Source organism: Mesoplodon mirus, assembly GCF_964341445.2.
Source record: "Mesoplodon mirus genome assembly, chromosome: 1".
Lineage (NCBI taxonomy): Eukaryota > Metazoa > Chordata > Mammalia > Artiodactyla > Ziphiidae > Mesoplodon > Mesoplodon mirus.
Window position 1 is genome coordinate 68,261,480 of NC_138976.1, and position 21,456 is coordinate 68,282,935.

General features: G+C 38.7%; 1 protein-coding gene across 4 annotated transcripts in view; it reads left to right on the forward strand.

Annotated features, from left to right (window-relative positions):
* PTPRD (protein tyrosine phosphatase receptor type D) overlaps positions 1-21,456 on the forward strand; it is a 2,145,247-nt gene that overhangs the window by 1,723,138 nt on the left and 400,653 nt on the right. For all 4 annotated transcript variants that reach the window (XM_082611189.1, XM_082611192.1, XM_082611191.1 and 1 more), the window contains one exon: positions 3,343-3,509. In XM_082611189.1, the coding sequence (XP_082467315.1) occupies positions 3,446-3,509 (64 nt within the window). In that variant the 5' untranslated portion in view covers positions 3,343-3,445. The remainder of the gene's footprint in view (positions 1-3,342; positions 3,510-21,456) is intronic.

Here is a 21,456-nt window from a genome sequence, read left to right on the forward strand (position 1 = left end):
TAATTTGTGATGTAAGCTAAACCATGGTACTTTTAGTATCTCCAAACCCCCTTTCTTGCCCTTTTCATTGCAGTGTGCTTGGCTACCCTTTCTTTAGGGTAGGAAACTACTTATAACATTGTAGTTTGGAAACTACAGGGAACTACTTATAACATTCATTCATCCTCATTCTTTTCTTTTTTCTTTTTCCTTTTTTTAATTAAAAAAAAACATTTGTTATTTATTTATTTGGCTGCACCGGGTCTTGGTTGCGGCACACGGGATCTTCATTGCAGAGTGCGGCATCTTTAGTTATGGCATCTGGTTTTTTTTTTTTTTTTCCTTAGTTGCAGCATGTGGGCTCTTTTACTTGCGGCATGCAGGCTCTTAGTTGTGGGATCTAGTTCCCCGACCAGGGATCGAACCCGGGCCCCCTGCATTCAGAGTGCAGAGTCTTAACTGCTGGACCACATTATTTTCACTGAAAATGTTTTCTTAAAAATCTACTGCCCATTGTTGTTCCAAAATTCAAATTCCACCTTACTAATACACAAGCCAGCGTTTTCCTTTTGGCAAAGTTTCTATGTAATAAACAAGATACAGAGTGGAGATTGGCCAGAATGAACATCTAGAATTTGTTTTATCTTCACACCTCTGATCTCCTTTTGTCATATCTCGGCCAAGGGCATAGCCCATTTAAGTAAAAATAGGTATGTTCACACCTGCATTCATTTCTAGATCCTAGCACTGTTTCAAGTCAGAGGTAACATTTGTAGGTTCATTTGAAAGAACTTAGTCTTCTTATGGCACTTCAGTTGAGAAGGGGGAGAGCCAAATCACCTCTTTGCTGAGAGAGCATTTCATACATCTCCATCTCTGTGATTGCATCGAGTCATTATGTAGCAGTTGGCTCTGATACGCTTGCACAGACACAAATTGAGTCTGACAGGACTGATGTCTCCTGGACTTTGCTGTCATTTGAAATGCTGGCATGAGGGTGGGAGCGGTGAAAGGGGGAGAGGGAGAGCTGATTCCTTTAGCACTTCTTCTATGAAGTTTGGAGAATTCTAACATTTGATAGCTGTGAACTGCTTGATAAGTTGTTTTCCAGATGAGGTTGATAACGATAGCTGATTTGGAGCAGCTGGCTAGCTTTTGGTTTCAAGTGCATGCATTTCAATGTACAATTTGCTTCTTCATGCCACCCACAAATCTGTTCAAAAGGAAAAAAAGGCTATCTAGTGGAACGGTAATTAGAATGATCATACCCCTTCCTTTTAGTTTTATCTTTCCTGCGTTCACACCATTCATTCATAGTAATGAAAAAGATAATATCTTTTTAAAAAAATTTTTATTCTCATGCTCAAGCTTAGTTTCAAAAAAGACACACTATAGTATCTGCATTAACAGTACTTCTTAAACTGCAAGTTATTTTAAGTTTTTAGGTTATTTCTGGATGTCTCTAGTATTTTGTGTCAAGAATTTTATGTGTTTCAGATATTCCTATATGCAAAACTTAAAGGTATACTGTTTCATTGGCAAACAAATTCTGTTTGTCATTCTCAAGTTCTTCTCACAATGACAGAGGAAGCAGTAACATTAAATATGCCCTTTCTTTCTCTCTTTATTAAGAGCCTATTCTGTATAAAATGTTGTACTAGATTTATTGAAGGTTCTGTAGGAACTATCATTTATCACCCGAAGAGCCATACTTCAAATTGTTGCTTGGAGCCAGTCAGTCATCACTTCCATTCTTTTCCATTCCCACCAGGACCACCATCACTCTTATGGTCTGTGTTACTTCTTACCTGTGACTCTTGATAATAGTGTTCTGTAAATCATCCCACATTCAACTGTCAGTTAATCTTTTCAAAGCTTCATTCTATATTGGTTCTTCTGCTCCAAAACATTAAATAGCTCCCTTTGTGGTTTGCTGAAAAAAAGGCTGGTGGGCTTAGGTTGGCATCCAAGGCTCTCCATGACCTATTATTTTTTAAGCCTGAGCCATTTTCTTTTTTTTTAATATACTGCAATTTTATTTCAATCTCACAAACAAAGTTAGCATGTAGGAAATTTAAATGAAACAGTACGGTAAAAATAGCAGAGAGCCAAAAACTCTAATAAGGAAGTATACCTAAAGCATGCAACATTTTCTTTTGCCTCATCTTCTTGTGATTTCCTAATGGATCCATCACACCAACCCAGTAGTCTCATTGTGGACCCTGGACCAGCTCCATCAGCATCACTCAGAAACTTGTTAGAAATGCAAGTTCTTGGACCCCCAGCACAGACCTACTGAATCACAAACTCTGGTGGGTGCGTGCCCAGTTACAAGCCTTCCTGGTGGTTCTGATGCATATAGATATTTGGGAAGCCCTGCTTCAGGCCAACCAGGCAACTCACCTTTGCCAGAGTTCCCTTTTCACTGCCCTGCCTTTGTATAGAATTCCTGGAATGCCTTTCCTTTCTTTTGGTAAAATTCTGCCTGTACTCCACGGCCCAGTTGGAGACTCCGCTTTTTCTGTGATGTCATTCTTGATCCTGAATTTCATGGCATTATTTGGCTTTCCTTTCTGGCACTAAACTCGTATTAACTTGTCCTAGTCATCCAATGTGCCTGTCTTATTTTCCCTCCTAAACTGGAAAGTCACAGAGGATGGACTCTGATGTCTTGCACGCAGTAGGCTCTCTAAAAACAGGCTGTGGCTTATTGATTTTACATAGAAAATTGAGAAAACTAAGCCATTGCCCAGGAGGCATATAAAAATCCTATAAGTCAAAGTGGCTTTTGCTAGCTATTGTTTTGACTTATGGAAGCCAAACTAGACCCAAATGTGATGTGTCTTTAGGGAAGAAGCCAAATGTGCTGGTGTAAAAAATTCTAACCTCTACTGTTTAGCTGGAGAAGTTGAATTAGCACTGTCATTTCACCTGGTTCCAGGAAAGCAACTTCCATTATTCTGCCAATAATAGACTTTTATCCTGCGTGGTGGAGCTTCTCTTAAATCTTACTTGTAGCATTGATGGACTTTCTTCCACTTATGTAGTCATGTAATATTTCATAAGAAGTGACAGGTTCTTCTCATAGAACGTTACCCAAAAGGTGGCATGAGCAGAGAGTGAAATTCAGAGGGGTTGGCTTCAGGGTGGCCTGAACATGGGAACAAGATCAGCCTGGGGAGTCCCATTTCACAAACCAGGTTGTTTGCTTCCTAACCCAAAGGTGTCATGGTTACAATTTATGGTGTATCAACAGTGTTTTGCATCTCTCGTGGTGGTTGTGATGGAACAAGGGGAGAAGAGTGAGAGTCTAAGTGTCTTTGTGTTTTCTTCCCTTTCTTTTCTTTACCTCTCCCTTCACAGGCTCTGAAAGTGTTCCAGCTGAAATTTCAGATCGGTCCGGCTCGCTGCGGCTTCTGCGGCAGTGATTCCAAGCTGCCAGTGTGTGCTGGTGCCGAGCTGCAGGATGGTGCACGTAGCCAGGCCGCTGCTGCTGCTCCTTGCCTTCTTCCTCCACGCGGATGCTGAGAGTAAGCCATTCTCCCCTTCTCTAGGGGGCTATAATGAGTGGTTTTGTTTGCAGTTGGCACCATGCTCAGGGCCTCTGAATATGTTTCCTTTGGAAGTAGATCCTGAGACACTGTGGGATCCTCCTTGGCTACCAGCCAGCCTTTCAAAGAGATTATTGACATGACTTGCTTACCATTTCCTCTCTGTCTTAATGCCCTTTTTCTTGTGCATCTAACTGTTCCTACTGTTTTGCCTTTCTTTTTTTTTTTTTCTTTCTTTTTTTGATACTCTTAGCAGCCCAGTAGCAAAAGGTATTATGAGACCAATGATACAACGCAAACTGGGATTAACCAGTCGGTGGTGCCAATAAGTAAATATTGCTCAGACCCATTAGACATTTCTTTAGTTTTGTGGATACTTCTATGTTTAGAAAAATGTGCAATGTCACATTGAGCCCAATTAAACTTCCAAGCTCTTGTAGCTGTCACAGCAGCTGTTCTAATGTACCGTTTCCGACAGCTGTCGTGGAGTACAGTATTCAAACAAATCAAGCAGAACTGACAACTTTGTGGCTGGATGAAGGGTGTGGAAGTGTGAGGAGATTTCTGTGGAGTACAGACCCCAAAGTTTGGATTATAGGACTCCATTTGTGAAACTGAGATTGTGGTCAATTAGCTTGCCAATTAATGAGAAGATCACATCTCCTTCGTAATTAGGAAATCATTAGGCCTACCTTGTTTACATACGTTTCTTTTCCCATCTGTCCTTTGGATTTTTTGGAAGAGGCAGTACTGGAAAAAGACATGTCTCTGGCTTATAGTTACCAACATGTCTGGTCGCCGGTAGTGGTTTAACTCATATGAGAGTCAGCCATTCTCTTCGGGAGTCCCCTTGGTGCTATTAAAATGTGTAACATCTGCAGTCATTAACTTTTCCCTCCACTGACTATTGCAGTGAGATTAAATTTGATTCATGTTAAAGATGTTTCAAAGACAAGGATCCCGTGTCATGTTGGCCCTTACCTGTTAATTGCATTTCAACAAGAATTTCCTCAAGAGCAGCCAATTTCTTTGTTTAAATAGGGCTCTCTTTTTTAAAGAGAGCTTTCCAGGAGTGAAGGGAATACTGTTAATAATAGGATACATATGGAACATGCATGTTTTAAGCACAACATTTTCTGGTTAATAATGTATATAGTCTCCTAATTAGCACTTGGGAGTGTTGGTTTAAGGTGAAGCCAAGGAATTTCGAGTACAATGCCAGCAAATAATTAACTGGGAAAAGACCCAAATGAAAGATGCTTGTGTTAAAAGCCGTTTATGTCAAAATGTATTTTAAAGTTGCAATCTAAATTTAGTGTTTTAAAGAAATCAGGCATATGGCTTTATTTTTCAGTTTTGGCTGGAGTGAAAAAGTAAGTTGTTTTACAATTGTTAGCTTTCGGTGAAAGCATATTAAGGCTGTGGGACCTGACTTTAATATCAGATCTCAGTTAGGGATTTTCTTAAAGTTATTAGACCTAATTATCATATATTCATGACGTTATCCTTCCAGATGAGTAAGCATATTCTTTTACTGAGAAGCTTTGCTTTTGCTTAATTCTCTGGTGGAAAGTGGCAGACAGATATCAAGCATTGAGGAACAAGTACTTTTAAAATTTTAAATTACGTGTATTTAAAAAAATAAATTTATTTATTTTATTTTTATTTATTTTTGGCTGCTTTGGGTCTTCGTTGCTGCATGCGGGCTTTCTCTAGTTGCGGTGAGCGGGGGCTACTCTTCGTTGCAGTGCGCGGGCTTCTCAGTGCAGTGGCTTCTCTTGTTGCAGAGCATGGGCTCTAGGTGCGTGGGCTTCAGTAGTTATGGTGCGAAGGCTCAGTAGTTGTGGCGCATGGGCTTAGTTGCTCTGTGGCATGTGGGATCTTCCTGGACCAGGGCTCGAACCCATGTCCCCTGCATTGGCAGGTGGATTCTTAACCACTGCACCACCAGGGAAGCCCTAAAATTTTAAATTATGTTTTCAAAACAATCTAGACTATAAATGATCATCACCTGCTCCTCCTCTTGCTCGTCCCCTTCTCTTTCTTTCTCTTCTACTCTTTCATCCATTTCTTATCCAATAGAGTCTTAAGCAAGAAATAACAAAGGCCTGAGTGAATTAGCGATTGTTAGTTAAATTAAGATATTTACCATGTTATATATTTACATGATAGCAGTTTTCAACCTCAAGATGTAACCTGGAAAAGAATCCATTCTCTCTCACTTTTCCCTTCACAGCTGCAAAGAAGGAGAGGCTTCTTCTTTGCCAAATTAATTTTGTTTGGTTTTGCCCTATCTCCTCAACCTTACTTTAGGATATTTTCCCTTTAACAGATTCATTTGGCATTGCTGAATAGCATATGTAACCTGAGCGTTCCTGGAGAAAGAGGAAAAATTAGCCATATTTTTTTAGGTACATTTTAAAAGAAGAAAGAACATCCCTTAGTAATCTACTGGAGGATATTCATGGTACATGAAAGCACATGGTAGAGTCTGAGATATAATTTTAGCCACTAAGAATGTTTAAAGAACAATTGATGAAATAGGATTTAGATTGTAACCCATTAAATTGTGCCATTAACTTCTCTTAAAACCCTGAAAAAAATCAAGATACAAGTAGCACTGAAGAAAAATTTGATTTCTTCACCATCATAGAAAGATGGTATTTCTCAGGCTTGTATCAGCTGGGTCACTGATTTGTTTCCCTACACTTTCATTAGCACATCTAGCCATATATATTTTTTTTCTTTTACCTAACTGTATTTTGTATTCATACAAGGGATCAGGAATTATGTTTCAGACTTTAATAGTAGCTTGTCAGAGCCACTCAAGAACAATGGGAATAATTTTTTTTAATGTTGCTCTCTTTTGAAGAAGAGGATGATATGCAGGTGGGGAGTGGAAAGAAGCCACTCTAGGGTGCCATGTTAACTTAGTGTGTTCAGCTCGCTGCCTTTTGAAACGATTAACTCTGCAGAGCTGAGGAGTGAGGCTTATAATCCGCTGTGTGGAACACCATAGAAAAGTGCTGGTGTGATGTCACATTAGATAGAAGAGCTCTCATGAACCTTGGTTCAAACCCAGGTTGAAAAATTGTGATAATATCCCTTTAGCAGAAAATTATAGTCTTTGCCATTGCCCACTTAAAGTGCCCTACTGATCTCCACTATTATTTCAAAAGGCTAGATGTGTGCAAGGATCCTATTTCTTTTTATTCCTAAGTCTGGAGTGCTCGAAATGATGTCGCTCATTGCTTCTTGAATGCACATACACATGGTAGAGCTGTGGTCCGGGGGAGGAGTCAAGTGTGACTTCAGTTTGAACACTAGGAGTTGCCCTTCCTTGTGCCAAGCTAACCAGTTTTCCATAGTGGTTTGACTGAGGTCAGTTCAGTGATGCTGTGCATGCAAATTCTAGATGAATTTAGATTGTATTATATTAATATAATCCTGGGGTAAATATTTTTCTTTTTTTTCTTTTTTTTTCGGTATGTGGGTCTCTCACTGTTGTGGCCTCTCCCGTTGCGGAGCACAGGCTCCAGACGCACAGGCTCAGTGGCCATGGCTCACAGGCCCAGCCACTCTGCCGCATGTGGGATCCTCCCGGACCGGGGCACGAGCCCATGTCCCCTGCATCGGCAGGCGGACTCTCAACCACTGTGCCACCAGGGAAGCCCGATATTTTTCTTTTGACTGAGTTTTCTTAATAGTTTCTGGTAATTTTATGTAGCTTTAGTTTGCTATTTACCAGTCCTTTTTCTTTTTTCTTTCTTCTTCTTTTTTTTTTTAAACTAAATACAGGCCAAGAATCTGCTGTTAGTACATTCTTTTATCAAACTGGTTTCACTATGATGAAATCACTTACATTCTAGACCTGAATTTATGCTTTTTGGCCACTGTCATTGGACCTGAGTGTTTACTGGATCTTCATTATAAACACAGCTCTTGATAGTTGAATTCCTAAAATGGTTTAGTTCATCCTTTTTCTGTTGCTTTTTGCCATTTTTCTGTCTCAGATGGTGAACACACCCTCATTTTCCATCCTTATTGTTAAGGAACCTTGCTGTAGTCCCCATCTACTCACTATATTTCTGCCCTATGTGAAAGCAGTTAGGTTTCTTTTATTCCCCCTCTGGTAGTATATCACTCTATCCAATGTAACTTCTTTATTTCTTTGGCATTAGAGAAGAGACTGACATCAATGTTGTAAGTTAACCATTTTTTCCTTACTTGTTTTCTGGTGGGCAGCATAGGGCAATGGTTAATAAAGTAAGCTCTGAAACCAGAGTCTGGTTTTAAATTCTGGCTGTCTTTTTGTAATCGGGAGCATGATGCCTCATGCTCTTTCTCTGAGTTTTCCTATCTTAAAAATATGGGTGATGAGTGATGATGGTGTTGGTATAGTGTAGGGCCTACTCTTGCATTTTATGAGGAATAAGTGAGTTAATGTAAAACACAGATCAGCAGATAACACATGGTAGATATTTAATAAATGTTATCTATCATTATTCAAAAACATTCAGCCAACATTTTTATTGAGTACTTGTGTTTAGGTACTGTGCTGAAATTATTTAATTTGATACAGATCATCAAAATTTGGACAGTTGATAAACCATATTTTCCTGCAGCGTGTTAAAGTCCCCAGCTTGCTTCCCTATAAAAAGTTCTATACATAGGAGATTCTTATAAACTCTTGTCCCAGGAATTAAACTGAAGATCAAGAGGGAATAATATGAAGCATATCTGCTTTTTCAAGCTTAGGAAATAGCCAATTTAAAATTAATTTTGCTTGGGTCTAATGGATAATGGAAAGTGTTTCCATCTTCCTGTTTTGTTGCTTCCTGTAGTGAATTTTCTTGAGCTGCTCTGAGGGAGGAGCTATAGATATTTACTGGAAGCACATACAGAAACACGTGGGACACTGGTCCGGAAGGCTGGAGAGGGAGGTAAGCATGGTAAGGAAGAAAGTGAGTGGCTTTTGCTATGGCCAGAAATTATTCTTCAGAAAACAAAATTAAAGAAAACGAAAATGATTAGATTGAAGGGCAGGGCCAATGATTCCTTTTGCATTCTGCCGAAATCACTTCCAAGAAGCAGCCTGTCAAGAAGTTAGACCTCCAAAATGAAGTTAGGAATGGAAAGACTGTCGTTCTTATGTCATCAAAATGCCTTCCTCCCAGTAGACAGGGCCATTTCACAATGAGAACATTCATAGATCATCAAAAATGTCCTTTAGGTTTTTTTTTTTTTTTTAGATTACGGGTGTTTAGGTATGTGTGATGTATGTATTCATGTATGTATGTACGTACTTAGATCACAGACCATTCAATCAACTTTTTAAAAGGTAAATTGCTTGGGATGATGAAAATGAAATGTTCTAAAATTAGATTGGGGTGATGGTACTAATTGGGTATAAACACACTAAATACCATTGAATTGGACACTTTAAATGGGTGATCTGTATGTGTGTGAATCATATTCCAATAAAGCTATTTAAAAATGAAAAGGTAAACTGCTGCTTAAGCCAGCTCTCTGGTTAGATTCTCTTTGGTATATGTCACCTGAATGAAAAGTGTTCTGGTTCCTTCAGTTAGAATAGATGTGCTCATTGAGGAGAGCAGGAAGAAAGCCAGTTCATTTTTCCATGCTCATGCCTTCCTTGTTTTCCTTTTCTCTGAATTTACAGAGGTGTGGCAAAATAAAAACCTTACTGCTCCCTCCTCCTTCCTCCCCTCACTTTAAAGTAGTTAAATTAGCAGAGTCCAGCTGTCTACAGCAAGAAAAATATTCCAGCTATTTTACTGATCCTTTGGTCCCATTGTAGAGTTTTCTGTAGCTTTCTGAATTAATTGCTCACAGCAGAGCTGTACCTATCTAGTAAGGTTAAGAATATGTCACATAATCAACAAATGTGTACACTTCAAAGCATTTTATTGTGTGTAGAGGGACTTGCTTTTTCTAAGAAAAACCAAAGTATGATAGATTTGTTATCTCTGGTCTCTGTTTGCGATGAGGGCCCTAGGCTTGAAGGATAGAACAATATCTGAAATACTTGTGAATTACTTCTTGTTATTGCTAATAGCCTGGTGATATTTGATTATACTGTTCTATGATTTCCTCATTTCTTTCCCATCATATTCTTAGTTTCTTTAATTTTCCTGACGTAGCTGCTATTTACCTGATTCATTACAAGTAAGTTTGATTTGTTTGGGAGCCCGCACTCTTCTTCCCATGTTGTGCTGCTTCAGTAAATTCAGAAAACCCCAACCAGTGTCCAACTTGAAATAAAGAATCAAGGAGAAAAGTACTAGTGATTGGGTGGAAACCAATTCTCTTACTTATAATTTTGCTTTTTCTCTTTTCCTCAGTTTGCTTTAGATTTATTTATTCGTTTGTGAAACCAGTAACCAGTGTGTGTATGTGTGTGTGTGTGTGTGTGATCATGTGTCCCTGCTACACGGAAAGCTTTGTGCATAATGGTAGGGATATAAAGATTTTAAAAAGTGTGGTCCCACACCAGCTTGTAATCTACTTTCAGAATTCATAGCTCACTTTTCAGAACTCTCTCAAGCAATATTCTCAGATTTTATCTCCAGGCAGGAAGTAGCGCTTAAGAATATGGACTTGTACCAATGTTCAGATCCTGCCTCTGCAGTATAGGTGTTCTGGCTATGTGCAAGTTACAAATCTCTATGTGCCTCTCATCTGTAAAATGAAGATGGAAAATGGCACACAGTTGATATGGTTATCATAAGGATTAGAGGACTTGCAAAGCATTTTGAATAATAGGATTAAATATTCACTAAATGTTAGTTGCTCTTTTGCTTTTTTCTCATCAACTTGCATCATTTCCAAATTAGAAGCATCCATGTTTAGATCTCTGTGGACATTGATGATCCCATTAACTTTATGATTTGAGCAATATCTTTTATAAAATGTAAATATGTATCATTATATATGGAATTATGCCTCCAAAGGGCATTGACTGATTGACACATTTGTGTATTTAATACTCCCTCTAATAAGTGTTTATTGGACACATTTCCTGTGTCAAGCATTGAGGTAACTACTGGATATACAATGGTGAGATAAAGAGATATGATCCCTGCCCCTAGAGGGCTTAAACTCTAGTGGGATAGACAAATATTTAACATTAATCTCAAAACGTTCATACTTTCTGTGATAAATGTTTTGAGGGAAGAGAATAGGGAGGTTAGTGTCTCAACTATTCAGAAGAGCAATAAAAAGCATTATGAAGGAGCAATTTATTTCTTGTTTATTGTGAAATAATTTTAGACTTGAAAGAAGTAAAAATTGTACAGGAATTTCCCAAGTACCTTTCACCCATATTTCCCTAGTAATGATATATTATATAATAACATTACATTATCAACATCAGGAAATCAATATTAGTAAGATACTATTAACTACAGATTTTACTAGCTTTTACATCAATATATTTTTGTAAAGGTGTAGTTCTGTTAAGTTAGATCACATGTATACCTCTGAGGGAATGATTTTTGAGCTAGCACCTGATGGATGAATAGACGTTAACTAAACTACACCTGAAAGAGCTGTTAAGGTTCAAGAAAGAACATGCTCTTATACCACAAGACAGGATAACCTAGTGTATTCTGGTGACTGAAAGAATGGATGTGACTGGATCGCAGATTCTGAGAAGGAGGAAGTAATCAAATAAGGATAGACAAGTAAGCAGGACCATCTAATGCTAATGCAAGGCTTTAGAACTTGTCAAGATCTTGGTTTTTATTCTAAGGACAACTGGGGGAGTGACAGAAAGAGATGTAAAAAAACATCTGTGTGGTAGCAGGGTAGAGAAATCCTCTGAAGCCAGGCCAGCCAGAGTGTCCTTGAGATCTTTTAAGAGTCTAGTTGAATGTTAAGGAAAAGATGGGGAATAGGGGAGAAGAGTGGTGGAGGTTAGGAGGGCCAGACTGCCTTGAAACTTAAGAAATAATGTTAGTTGACTTTTATTGAGCTACAGTCTCCTAAAACCTAAGCCACCTACAAATTATTATAATTCTGAGTGAAAGAGAAAGCCAAGCTAATGAGGGACATGTAATTCTTTATTTTTAACATGTCATTATTTTTTTTCCAAAAGTATATCCCTGCTCATTCTTATGATTTCTCTTTTTGTTTGTTCAGGTAATTTTTGAAAACTTACCTTTATGTTAATATATTTGTAAAAAGAAATACTGTGGAATCCCGAATCAGTTTTAAAATGTGAATGAAGTTTAAAACCTTACTAGAATGGGTATTTCAATTTAGTTTCTGTTCTCCAATGAAAGTTTTAAATGCACTCTACAATGTGTGATGGATTTTGCATAATCACAACATAGTGTTGTGATAATTGTTTTATACTACATTTATTCAATGAGACATTAAAATACACTAAGTACTTATATCTGCAGATTAAAAATAGCACACAATACATTACTTTTGAGCTATAAGCACAGAAAGTATAACGAGCCAATTAAACTTAATACATTCTAGTAGTTTTATTTTCTTTCTTTGTTGTTTTTGCTATATTCAAGTTGCTTATAAAGGAGTGAGAGAAAAATAAATTGCTGTTGTTTGTTTACCATTAATAGGGCAGACCTTAAGTGCTGCTTTTTGCCCATTGACCAGATCACTGGAACTATCTGTATTATTCATGCAGCATGGGATTTTTAAATGTTTTTTACCGAAAGACAGATCTTTTTGGTAATGACAAACGTGTTAAAAAAAAATAAAAACCCGCTTTTTCTCAATACACCTTTAAAGATTTTTTAATTGTTTTATGTCTGGTCAAGTTTTTTAAGAACCTCATTTTAATTGGTAACAAAAGTTTACAACTTGATTTTTCAAAAAAGTTAACAAACTGCAACCACCTGTTAATAAAGGTGTTAATATTATAAAAAAAGAGCAGGGAAGGCATTCATTGCTTTCAGCTGTAGTGATTTCAGGTTGATACAAACACCTCTTTAATGTCCATATGTATCCTTTAAAAGTAAATTTAAATCACAACATTTAATTTAAAAGTAATATTTTTTTTTCATTCACTAAATGCCTACTGTGTTCCCCAAACAAGCCAGATCCTGATTCATGTTACCACAGAATTTCCATTCTAGTTGGAGTGGAGCTGGGCGGGGAGGGAAGAAACATGCAGCAAGACAAGGTTATGGACAAAAGATAAATGAACAGTGTGGCTTTGATAGTTAGGAATGCTGCAGAGATAATAAAACAGGGTGATGTTCTGTGAGAGTACAGGGGGATGTTAGGGGAGGGGACAGGGCATTCCTTCATTTTATATCAAGGAAGGTGTTGCTTAGTGAGACCCAACACTTAAGCTGAGTGATGGGACAGCACCAGCCATGAAGAAGTGGAGTTCAGCACATCCAGGTGGATAGAACAGTGGTTCACAAAAGCCTTGAGGAAAGAAGGCTAGTGTGTTCAAAGGACAAAGTAAGGCCTAGGAGACTGAAGCACAGTGAGTAGGAAGACATAGCTAAGAGAGCAGGAAGGGGCTAAACCGTGTGGCCCTGTGGGCCTCGGAAGGAGTTAGATTGCTCAGCCAGTATGTAGGGAAACATATATTCTTGGGATATCTACCTATGAAACTTGAATTGGGCACCACTCTCCTCTACTGGGACAAAATAAGTATTTCTTTCTCAAATAGTTCATTGAAGGGTTGTTACAATCTCTGATCAGGTTATAAATTCATTTTCTAAACTGCTTGACTGAAATTTCCTTTGTACCATCCAATATAGACTTTGAACACTAAAGGCTTTGGTTAACAAAAGCAAAAATATCTGCTTTTAGCTCTTTAGCCAGTTTTGCTTTTCTTTTAAAGTAGATGATATTTCTACATTGGCAACATATAATTAAGTCTACACTTCATTTCATCAGTATCCGTAGCTGGAGAGGCCTAAGGAGGGTACAAATGAAAAGCAGAGTTGTAACTGGAAGGTGATGACCAACATACATTTGTAGAGAAGAAGGGAGCTTGAATAGGGCTTTCCTCTGTATGCTTCCATTTAGTCAAGATTATAGCAATAGGATTCCTAAGTGATTCCTATATGGAAAGTATATCCTCTATATGAAATAATTTTAATAAACTCTTTCCCGGTAAATCTCTTTTATTTGGAGGAAAAACTATTGCTTATGTGATTTAACATATTTGGACTTAGTTTTAAGCCTAGTGGGGTTGTAAGGTAATAAATAACATAAGGACTATTAAACCATAACTTAAATGTTTTCTCTAAAATAGTACATGGGGTTAGCCACCAGATTTGGCTTAAATTCTTCTGACTCTTTGGGGATGCTTATAGCTCTTACAAGTTGCTTTGAGATTCAAGTGAAATCCTATATGTAAAGTGCTGTGAGTGCCTGATGCATGGCAGGTATTCAATAAAGGTTCATCTTTATCCCACTGTATTAACCATAATGCCTGAGGTATACGTAGAAATCAATTATCTAGCATTTTCTCCTATTGAGATGATTTTCAGTTCAAGGAATGAAGCAATATATACCTTTGAGCAGCAATAAACAAAACATAACAAAAAAGCATCCATATCATAGATTACTATTATAACTTACAGGCTGAACTTAGTGAAATCTCTCCTTACTATGTTTATGCCATCAGTGTAGCCCAGGGTTTGTCAAGCTTAACGCTATTGACATTTTGGGCTGGGTAATTCTTTGTGTTCTATGGGGACTGCCCTGAGTATTGTAGGACGTGTAGGAACATCCCTGGCTTATACCCAGTAACACTCTAGCCCCCAGTTGTGACAACCAAAATGTCTTCAGACATTGCTAAATGTCCCCTGGGAGGCAAAGGCACCCGTGGTTAAGAACACTAACAATGTGTAAGCTCTGGTACAGAATGCTGGTACAGAGATTAGAAGAGGGAGATTCTGCCCTTCTAACAAAAGGGGGAAATTTTCTCAGAAATACGATAGGCCTTTCGTAAGTTCTTAAAATCAGCTATGCAAATTGATAAAGCTAAATCATATTTCTGTTTAATATCTGTATAACCATAAACAGATTTCCTAATTTCTTTATGTCTCAGTTTTGTTGTCTGGCATGGTAATTGTAGGGTTGATATAAAGATTAACTATCTTTTTTTTTTTACTGGAGTATAATTGCTTTACAATTATGTTACACTTGTGTTAGTTTCTGCTGTACAATGAATTGCTTTACAATTATGTTACAATTGCGTTATTTTCTGCTGTACAATGAAGTGAATCAGCTAGATGTATACATGTATCCCCTCCATGTCCAATGACAGATGCATGGATAAAGAAGATGTGGTACATATATACAATGGAATATTACTCAGCCATAAAAAGGATAGTTCAAACTGGGTCATTTGTAGAGACATGGATGGACCTAGAGTCTGTCACACAGAGTGAAGTAAGTCAGAAAGAGGAAAACAAATATCCTATATTAACTCATATATGTGGAATCTAGAAAAATGGTACAGATGAACCTACTTCCAGGGCAGGGATAGAGACACAGACATAGAGAACGGACATGTGGACACAGGGGAAGATTAACTATTAACCAATGTAAGGTGCTTAGAAGTATGCCTCACACATAGTAAGCACTAAATAAACCTTAGCCATTGTTATTATATCAACAATGTATTTAATAGTATATTAATTTTAATATATTATTTTAAATTTTATTTTACTTTATTTTAGCAATAAAATCCAATTTTATCTCATAGCAATGATCATGATAATACCTTCTCCCGTATAATTTTTAAACATTTTATATCTTTAATCTAACTTGTTCCTGAATACTCTAGGAGTAGGGAGGATACATTTTATCATCTGCACTTGTCAGATAAAAGAAACCAAGGGTCAGAGCAGATGACCTGCCTGGAGCAAAAAGGTGAGTAGGTGATGGAGAAGGCCCTAGAACTCAGCTCTCTTGACTCCTTGTCCAGGGAAGAGGCAGAACAGTTTAAAAGAGCAGGCACATGAGCTCAAAATGCATAGTGGCCAGAAACCTGGACAAAGGGCCAAAGCGATGCCACCACCATGGCAGGTGCCAGAGGTCCATTTCCATTGTAGTTGTGCTGGAACTTCATTAATAGCAGAGTGAGGCTTCAGAATCACAGAAGAAAGATTATACCATATCCACAGTTTACACCTTGTGTAAGAATTAGAGAAGCATTGAATGACTCTTAGAAAGGCTTTTGTCGCGTTTCAATTTTTTTAAAAAAAGAGGAAAATACTATCAATTTGTAAATTTTTGCATTCTGTGCAACTAGTGTTTTATTATAAAATGATTTTCATATTTCAGTAGGCTGCCTTCTTGCTCTTATCCACCAGTTTGATTTGAAATTGTCAGCAGTAAGGTCTGCCTTCAGGATTTTATCACCATAATCATGATGTGACCATCAGTCCTCTTAGTCATATTCTGGTAGATTGGAAATCACAGCCAAACTATTTTATAGCTCCTCTCAAGGTGGAGCCGGATTCTCCTCCCCTTGAATTTGGGCTGGTTCCTTGAGGTGCTTTGACCAATGGAATGCTGCTGAAGTGATGCTGCACTTGTCCTAGGCCTAATCCTTAGACGTCTGGGAGCTTCTGCTTCAACTCTGTGGCACCTGGAGTCATTATAGAAAGGTGCCCAGCTGTCTTGCTGGAGGGACCCTGTGGAGAGAAAGAAATGCCCAGACAGCTCACGCATTTTGTAGCCTTCCAGGTGAAGTGCCCGATATGTGAATGAAGCCATCTTGGCTTCCCAGCCGGAGCCCAGCCTCCTGATGATGGCAAGTCATGGGAGTGACCTGAAGTGAGAAGAGGAGAGCTGCCCAGTTGAGGCCTGCAAGGCAGAATCCTGTGCAGAGAAATGTTTGCCTTAAGCAAGTTTTGAGGTGTGAAACACAGCAATAGATAACTGGAACGCATGGTGATTATTGTCATCAAAACGAAGCACCTACCAGCTTGAGAGCCACCTTGGATCTGTCGTTGCTTTATTCCTTCTTCTCTTCTGGCTCTGTACCACAGATGACATTCTAGATAACAAGCATTTAAAGGCAGTCCTTGCTTGGATAGATGAACAGGTTGATATACAGCAGTTAAAGCCCTACCTAGTGCTAAAATTCTGAAATCTTTCCACATTTTGCATGCCTTTCAACCAGAGGTTGGCAAAAGACTTTTGTAAAGGACCATATAGTAGACATTTTTGACTTTGTGAGCCACACAGTCTCTGTAATAACTCTCCAACTCTGAGTTATAATAAGAAGACAGCCACAGACAACACATAAACACTTGGGAGTGGTGATGTTCCAATAAAACTTCATTTACACACCCTTACAATGAGCCAGCTTTGGGCTGAGGGTCATGGCTTGATGACCCCTACTTTTGACCTTACTCCCAAGTTCTCCCCAGATAGTGGGGAATGGCGAATGTTTATAAGCAGAAGACCTTGTTTTAACCTGGTGAGATTAGTTAGGGGAAAGAGACACATTTGATTAGCCTCTTTTAGCACGGTGCTTTGTTAGTCATGTTTATTGGGGGCAGATTAATTAGAATAAATAAGTTCAAGGGGCACATCTCTTGATAAACAGAGAAGTTTAATAGCACTTAACCTTTAGCATTTATGTGGAAGAAGCTTTGCATGTTACTGTGCTTTACGTCTTTTGGGGGTGCTTCAGGTACTTGGCTGTTAGTGCCACTTCAAATTGCAAACTCCTGACAAATGAATAATTTATTAGCTGTGGGATAGTTTTCATTGCACCGTGAGCCTGGCATTTGGAGCTATGAACATCTTAAATATGGAGGAGAAAAAAGTGCTGGGAAGTGTTACCTTTGATGGGAATGTTGTAACAGGGTCTGTAAAGAAACAGGTTTGTAATCATGGGTATTGAAGTCTGATATTGGTTTCATAAAGGCAAGCAAAAGCAGAAACATCATGGTGAATTTGATCACATCATGGGTACTTCTGGTATAGGTGTCCTCCGTACCATCTCAGTGCTCATAAATCAAAAGCAAAATAAAACTCTAACAAGAAAGCACCAATGATCCAGCAGCAATGCTCATAAATAATGCTTATGGATCCACGATGTCACCAAATGGAAAGGCCTTCACTGGGCATGAAGAGGGGGCAGTTTGCAATTGCTTGCAATTGGAATCCCTGACTCACATGGGAAAATTTAAATTACCAACTATTGCCAGTTTGTCCTGGCAGCTAGTAGAAGGCACAAGTTTCTGAAAAAGTAGGAAGGGCATAACTACATTTTCATAAGGATGGATGTTGTTTAGAGTTGAATGAAGAAGGAGGACTAATTAGATTAAACAAAAATCTTGGCTGAATACGAAGGATGATGAGTCATAGTTAAGTCTATTCGACTATGGAGTAAAATCTCAAGGGAAAGGATGAGAGGCCCACCGCGTGAATCATTGGAGCTGCGTGGCAGAAACCACCGTGGAGAACTACTGTTTCTGAAATAATCAAGACTACATCAGCAAAGAGATATAAAAAGATCATTTAACAATTGCAAAACACGTAATTCTTTTTGCATTTTAATTGTACTGATTTGGAATGAGAGATGGAAACAGGAAAGATATTATGATAATTATAATAAAACAATTGCTTGTATTCTGGGATCTCTTTTCTCTACAGAGTTTGCAGTTTACCAAATGGATCTGACGCCACTGTTGGGCAGGGAATAAATTGGCTCACTTCCCTTTGGTGTATTTACTCAGGCCACTAGGCTCCTCTTTGTGGCCTAAGAGAAGCTTTCACACATTACGCACAGTCACCAACATTCTGCTTAGCTCAGGAAGTGCTTTCTGTTTTCCCACCTTTGCTAGTATTCTCTCCTTCTCGCTTTCTGACCGCATAGCTTTGCTATTCCACATCTTACCTACTCTTCCAGCTCCATCTTTTCTGCCATCTCCATCCACTCTTATTTAGACCCAACTGTGTCCCAGGTACTTATAGGTAACAAGAAGACTGAGCTAAGTCACTTCTCTCAGAATAGTGGGAGAGGCAATAAAGAGATAGTTACAGCGTAGGGAGGTATGTGCAGTAGTAGACGTATGTATGCATAAGGTTACTGTTGAATTTGTAGGGAACCTGAAGAGGGCTGGTGGTGACAGAAACATACCGGAGGGCACTAAGGCAAAGCTAAGGAGCTTGGAGCTTGCCTGGTAGATCAGTGATTCTCAACCGGATGATACTTTGGAATCACTTGGGGATGAAATATAGCTGTCTCGGCTGCACACTGAGCATTTAAATCAAAATATATGAAAGTAAGGATCAAGCATAGGTGTTTTTAAAACATGTCCCTTAGTTAGTTCTCAAACCCAACCCAGCATTACCACCTAATAAGGGAAGCAATGAAAAATTTTAAACTGGGAAACGATGTGGTCCAACTTGCATTTTTGATATATCACTGATAGTTGGGTAGAGGATGAACTTGAGGGTGAGTTGCTCTAAAAGCAAGTAGGATGAGGGTCATGATTGTCTGAAGTGTGGCTGTGGTTATACGGTAAAGAAAGGCCAGATACAAAAGTTTTTTAAGAGGATTAAAAACTTGCAGGAATTGGTGATGGATTGAACTTGCTAAGTACTGAATGAGTCATACAGGAACAGCTAGAGGGGAGAAGTAGCCAGAAGAGTAGATTCTTCTTTGTGTATTTCTCTTCCACTCATCCCTCCTCTGCCAGTACATCTCATGCACTTCATTATGGGTTTTGTGTCTCTACTAACAGTTATCATAGTTGCCATACATCAGTTTGAGACAGACTTAATAGACAAATTCTAATTTTAGTTTGTCTAAAATTCTCACATTCCGTGCCCCGGGGGGCAAGTGCATTTACTCATTTCAGATCCTGCCTCCGTGCCCTTGTCCCCAAACTGGACCTTGAATACAGCCAGGGGTAGCAAATTCCATGCCCATAGTGACCAGTCAAGTAAAATTCATTATTGAAGCAGCAGTTCAGCTCTTTGAAAAGTTTGTGCTGGATTTCATGAAAGAAACAGCGACCCAGCCTCTTCTTACCATTCGGGAATGCACGTCCAGGATTTTCTGATTTTCCTAGAGAAGCTTGAAGTCCAGATTTATAGGTGAAATATCCCTAATTTTCACATACTTACTTGAATTAAAAATCATTAAGCAACAGTAACACTGAGGCCAAAGGAAAAACACCTTTGGGATGGATCTGGTGTGGGACCACAGGTTTTCAGTCTCTGTGTAGAGTCCCTGTAGAAGTTTGTAAATTTGAAATGAATAAAATTTCTCAATCCCAACGGTTTCCATCCCTTTCTGTGGTGAACAGTAGCAGAAAATTTAACAGAGCACCAAGAGCAAACATTTGCGCTGATTCTGTTTTTGGAAAGTGAATTAGAGAATGGATTCCATTACCAGGTATCTCACCCTGAAATATAAAGCAGAGGGGCAAATTTGAAGTCCTTTATCTGCGGTTGTATAGATACTTTTGGAGAATGCGAATTGGGGATGATGAATTATTTACTTAAATCCTTCTGTCCCCAGTTTTGTACATTCTAAGCAGGCCAGGTTTAATGACCTCAGGTGGCCCCTCATCGCCTGAGGCTGGGGAGAGAGGCTCCCACTCCCTCCTTCTGATTTCATCTATCCCCTGGTGTCAAGCCAGCATGGTTGCTGGAGCTCCTTTTTCTCTCAGGGGCTGCTCTGGCTACCAAATGTGAAGCCTCAGAATGTTTAAGGCTAAAGAGCAGTTGAACAGTTGTTCAGCCAGTGAATTAGCATTTCAAAGGCCAGTGCTCAGGAGGGCACTGCCCAAGTGAGCAGCTCGGTGGAAACAGACAAGTTTGCTCATACGGTCCTGTCTGGGTAATAAGATATTTCTGTGAAAATGACTTTCCCTTTGTAGGAAGACTAAAGATTTGGTACTAAAAGTTTTTGCTTTATCCGTTTTGATGGAATTCTTTTTAGAATAAACCTTGCACCACTTCATTAATAAACAGATCAAATGAAGCATGATTGTTGCTTGATCATTTATGTGGGTGACATTCACCAGGAATATCAATTTTTTCTATTTCCTTCTGTTATATTGAAATGTCCTGAAGAATTACCGTGGTATATAGTTGGCTGGACTGCTGCATTTTTGTAGGTCTGTATATGTTTTATAATTTTAGTCTGAAGAAATATGGTATAGTGGAAAGGCATTACCTTCTAAATAAAAATATGTGGGCTTAGATCCTGTCTTTTGCTATTTACTAGATGGGTGGTCTTGAGGAAGTATATTAACCTCTCTGAGCATAATTTTTTTATTCAGTTAATATGTATTCTACACCTACTACCTGCCAGCATTTTGCGGGTTGCTGGGAATTAGATAGTAAGCAAGATGAACCCATGTCCTGCTCTAGCTTCTAATCTAACCTTAGATTTTTTTTCTTCTGTAAAACAGGGATAAGAACCTTACCCTGCACTTGTTTCATGGGGCTTAACTGTGATAATGTGGGTTAGGTACCTGGCAATGATTAGGGGCTCATAATTAGTAGATGTAGCTGCAGGATTTGCTTCTCCCTCCTGTCCTTATTTGCCAGTGCCTTTTAATTCATTACACAAAGCTATTTATACAAAGCTATTTTCTTCCAAAAATCTTTTTTGCTCTCACATTGTAATTCACAGATGTTGTTCAGGTCTTGAAGTCTGAGCTTCTTCCCTTTCTCCTTTATAAATGTTTTGCCTACATGGTCCATAAGTAATTCATTCATTCCAGAGATATTCCTATACTAGGTTTCTGGGATACACTGTTCAGTGACCAAAACAACAACAGAATCTTGTACCATGAAGGTCACCTTCTAGGAGTCTCAAAATTATGCAGAGGCCAGAGCAGAGGAATCAGGACTCGTGTGTGTGTGTGTTGAAGTGTAAGAGGGGGATTCGGATACAATGTAAAATTGGGTGGTCAGGTCAAGG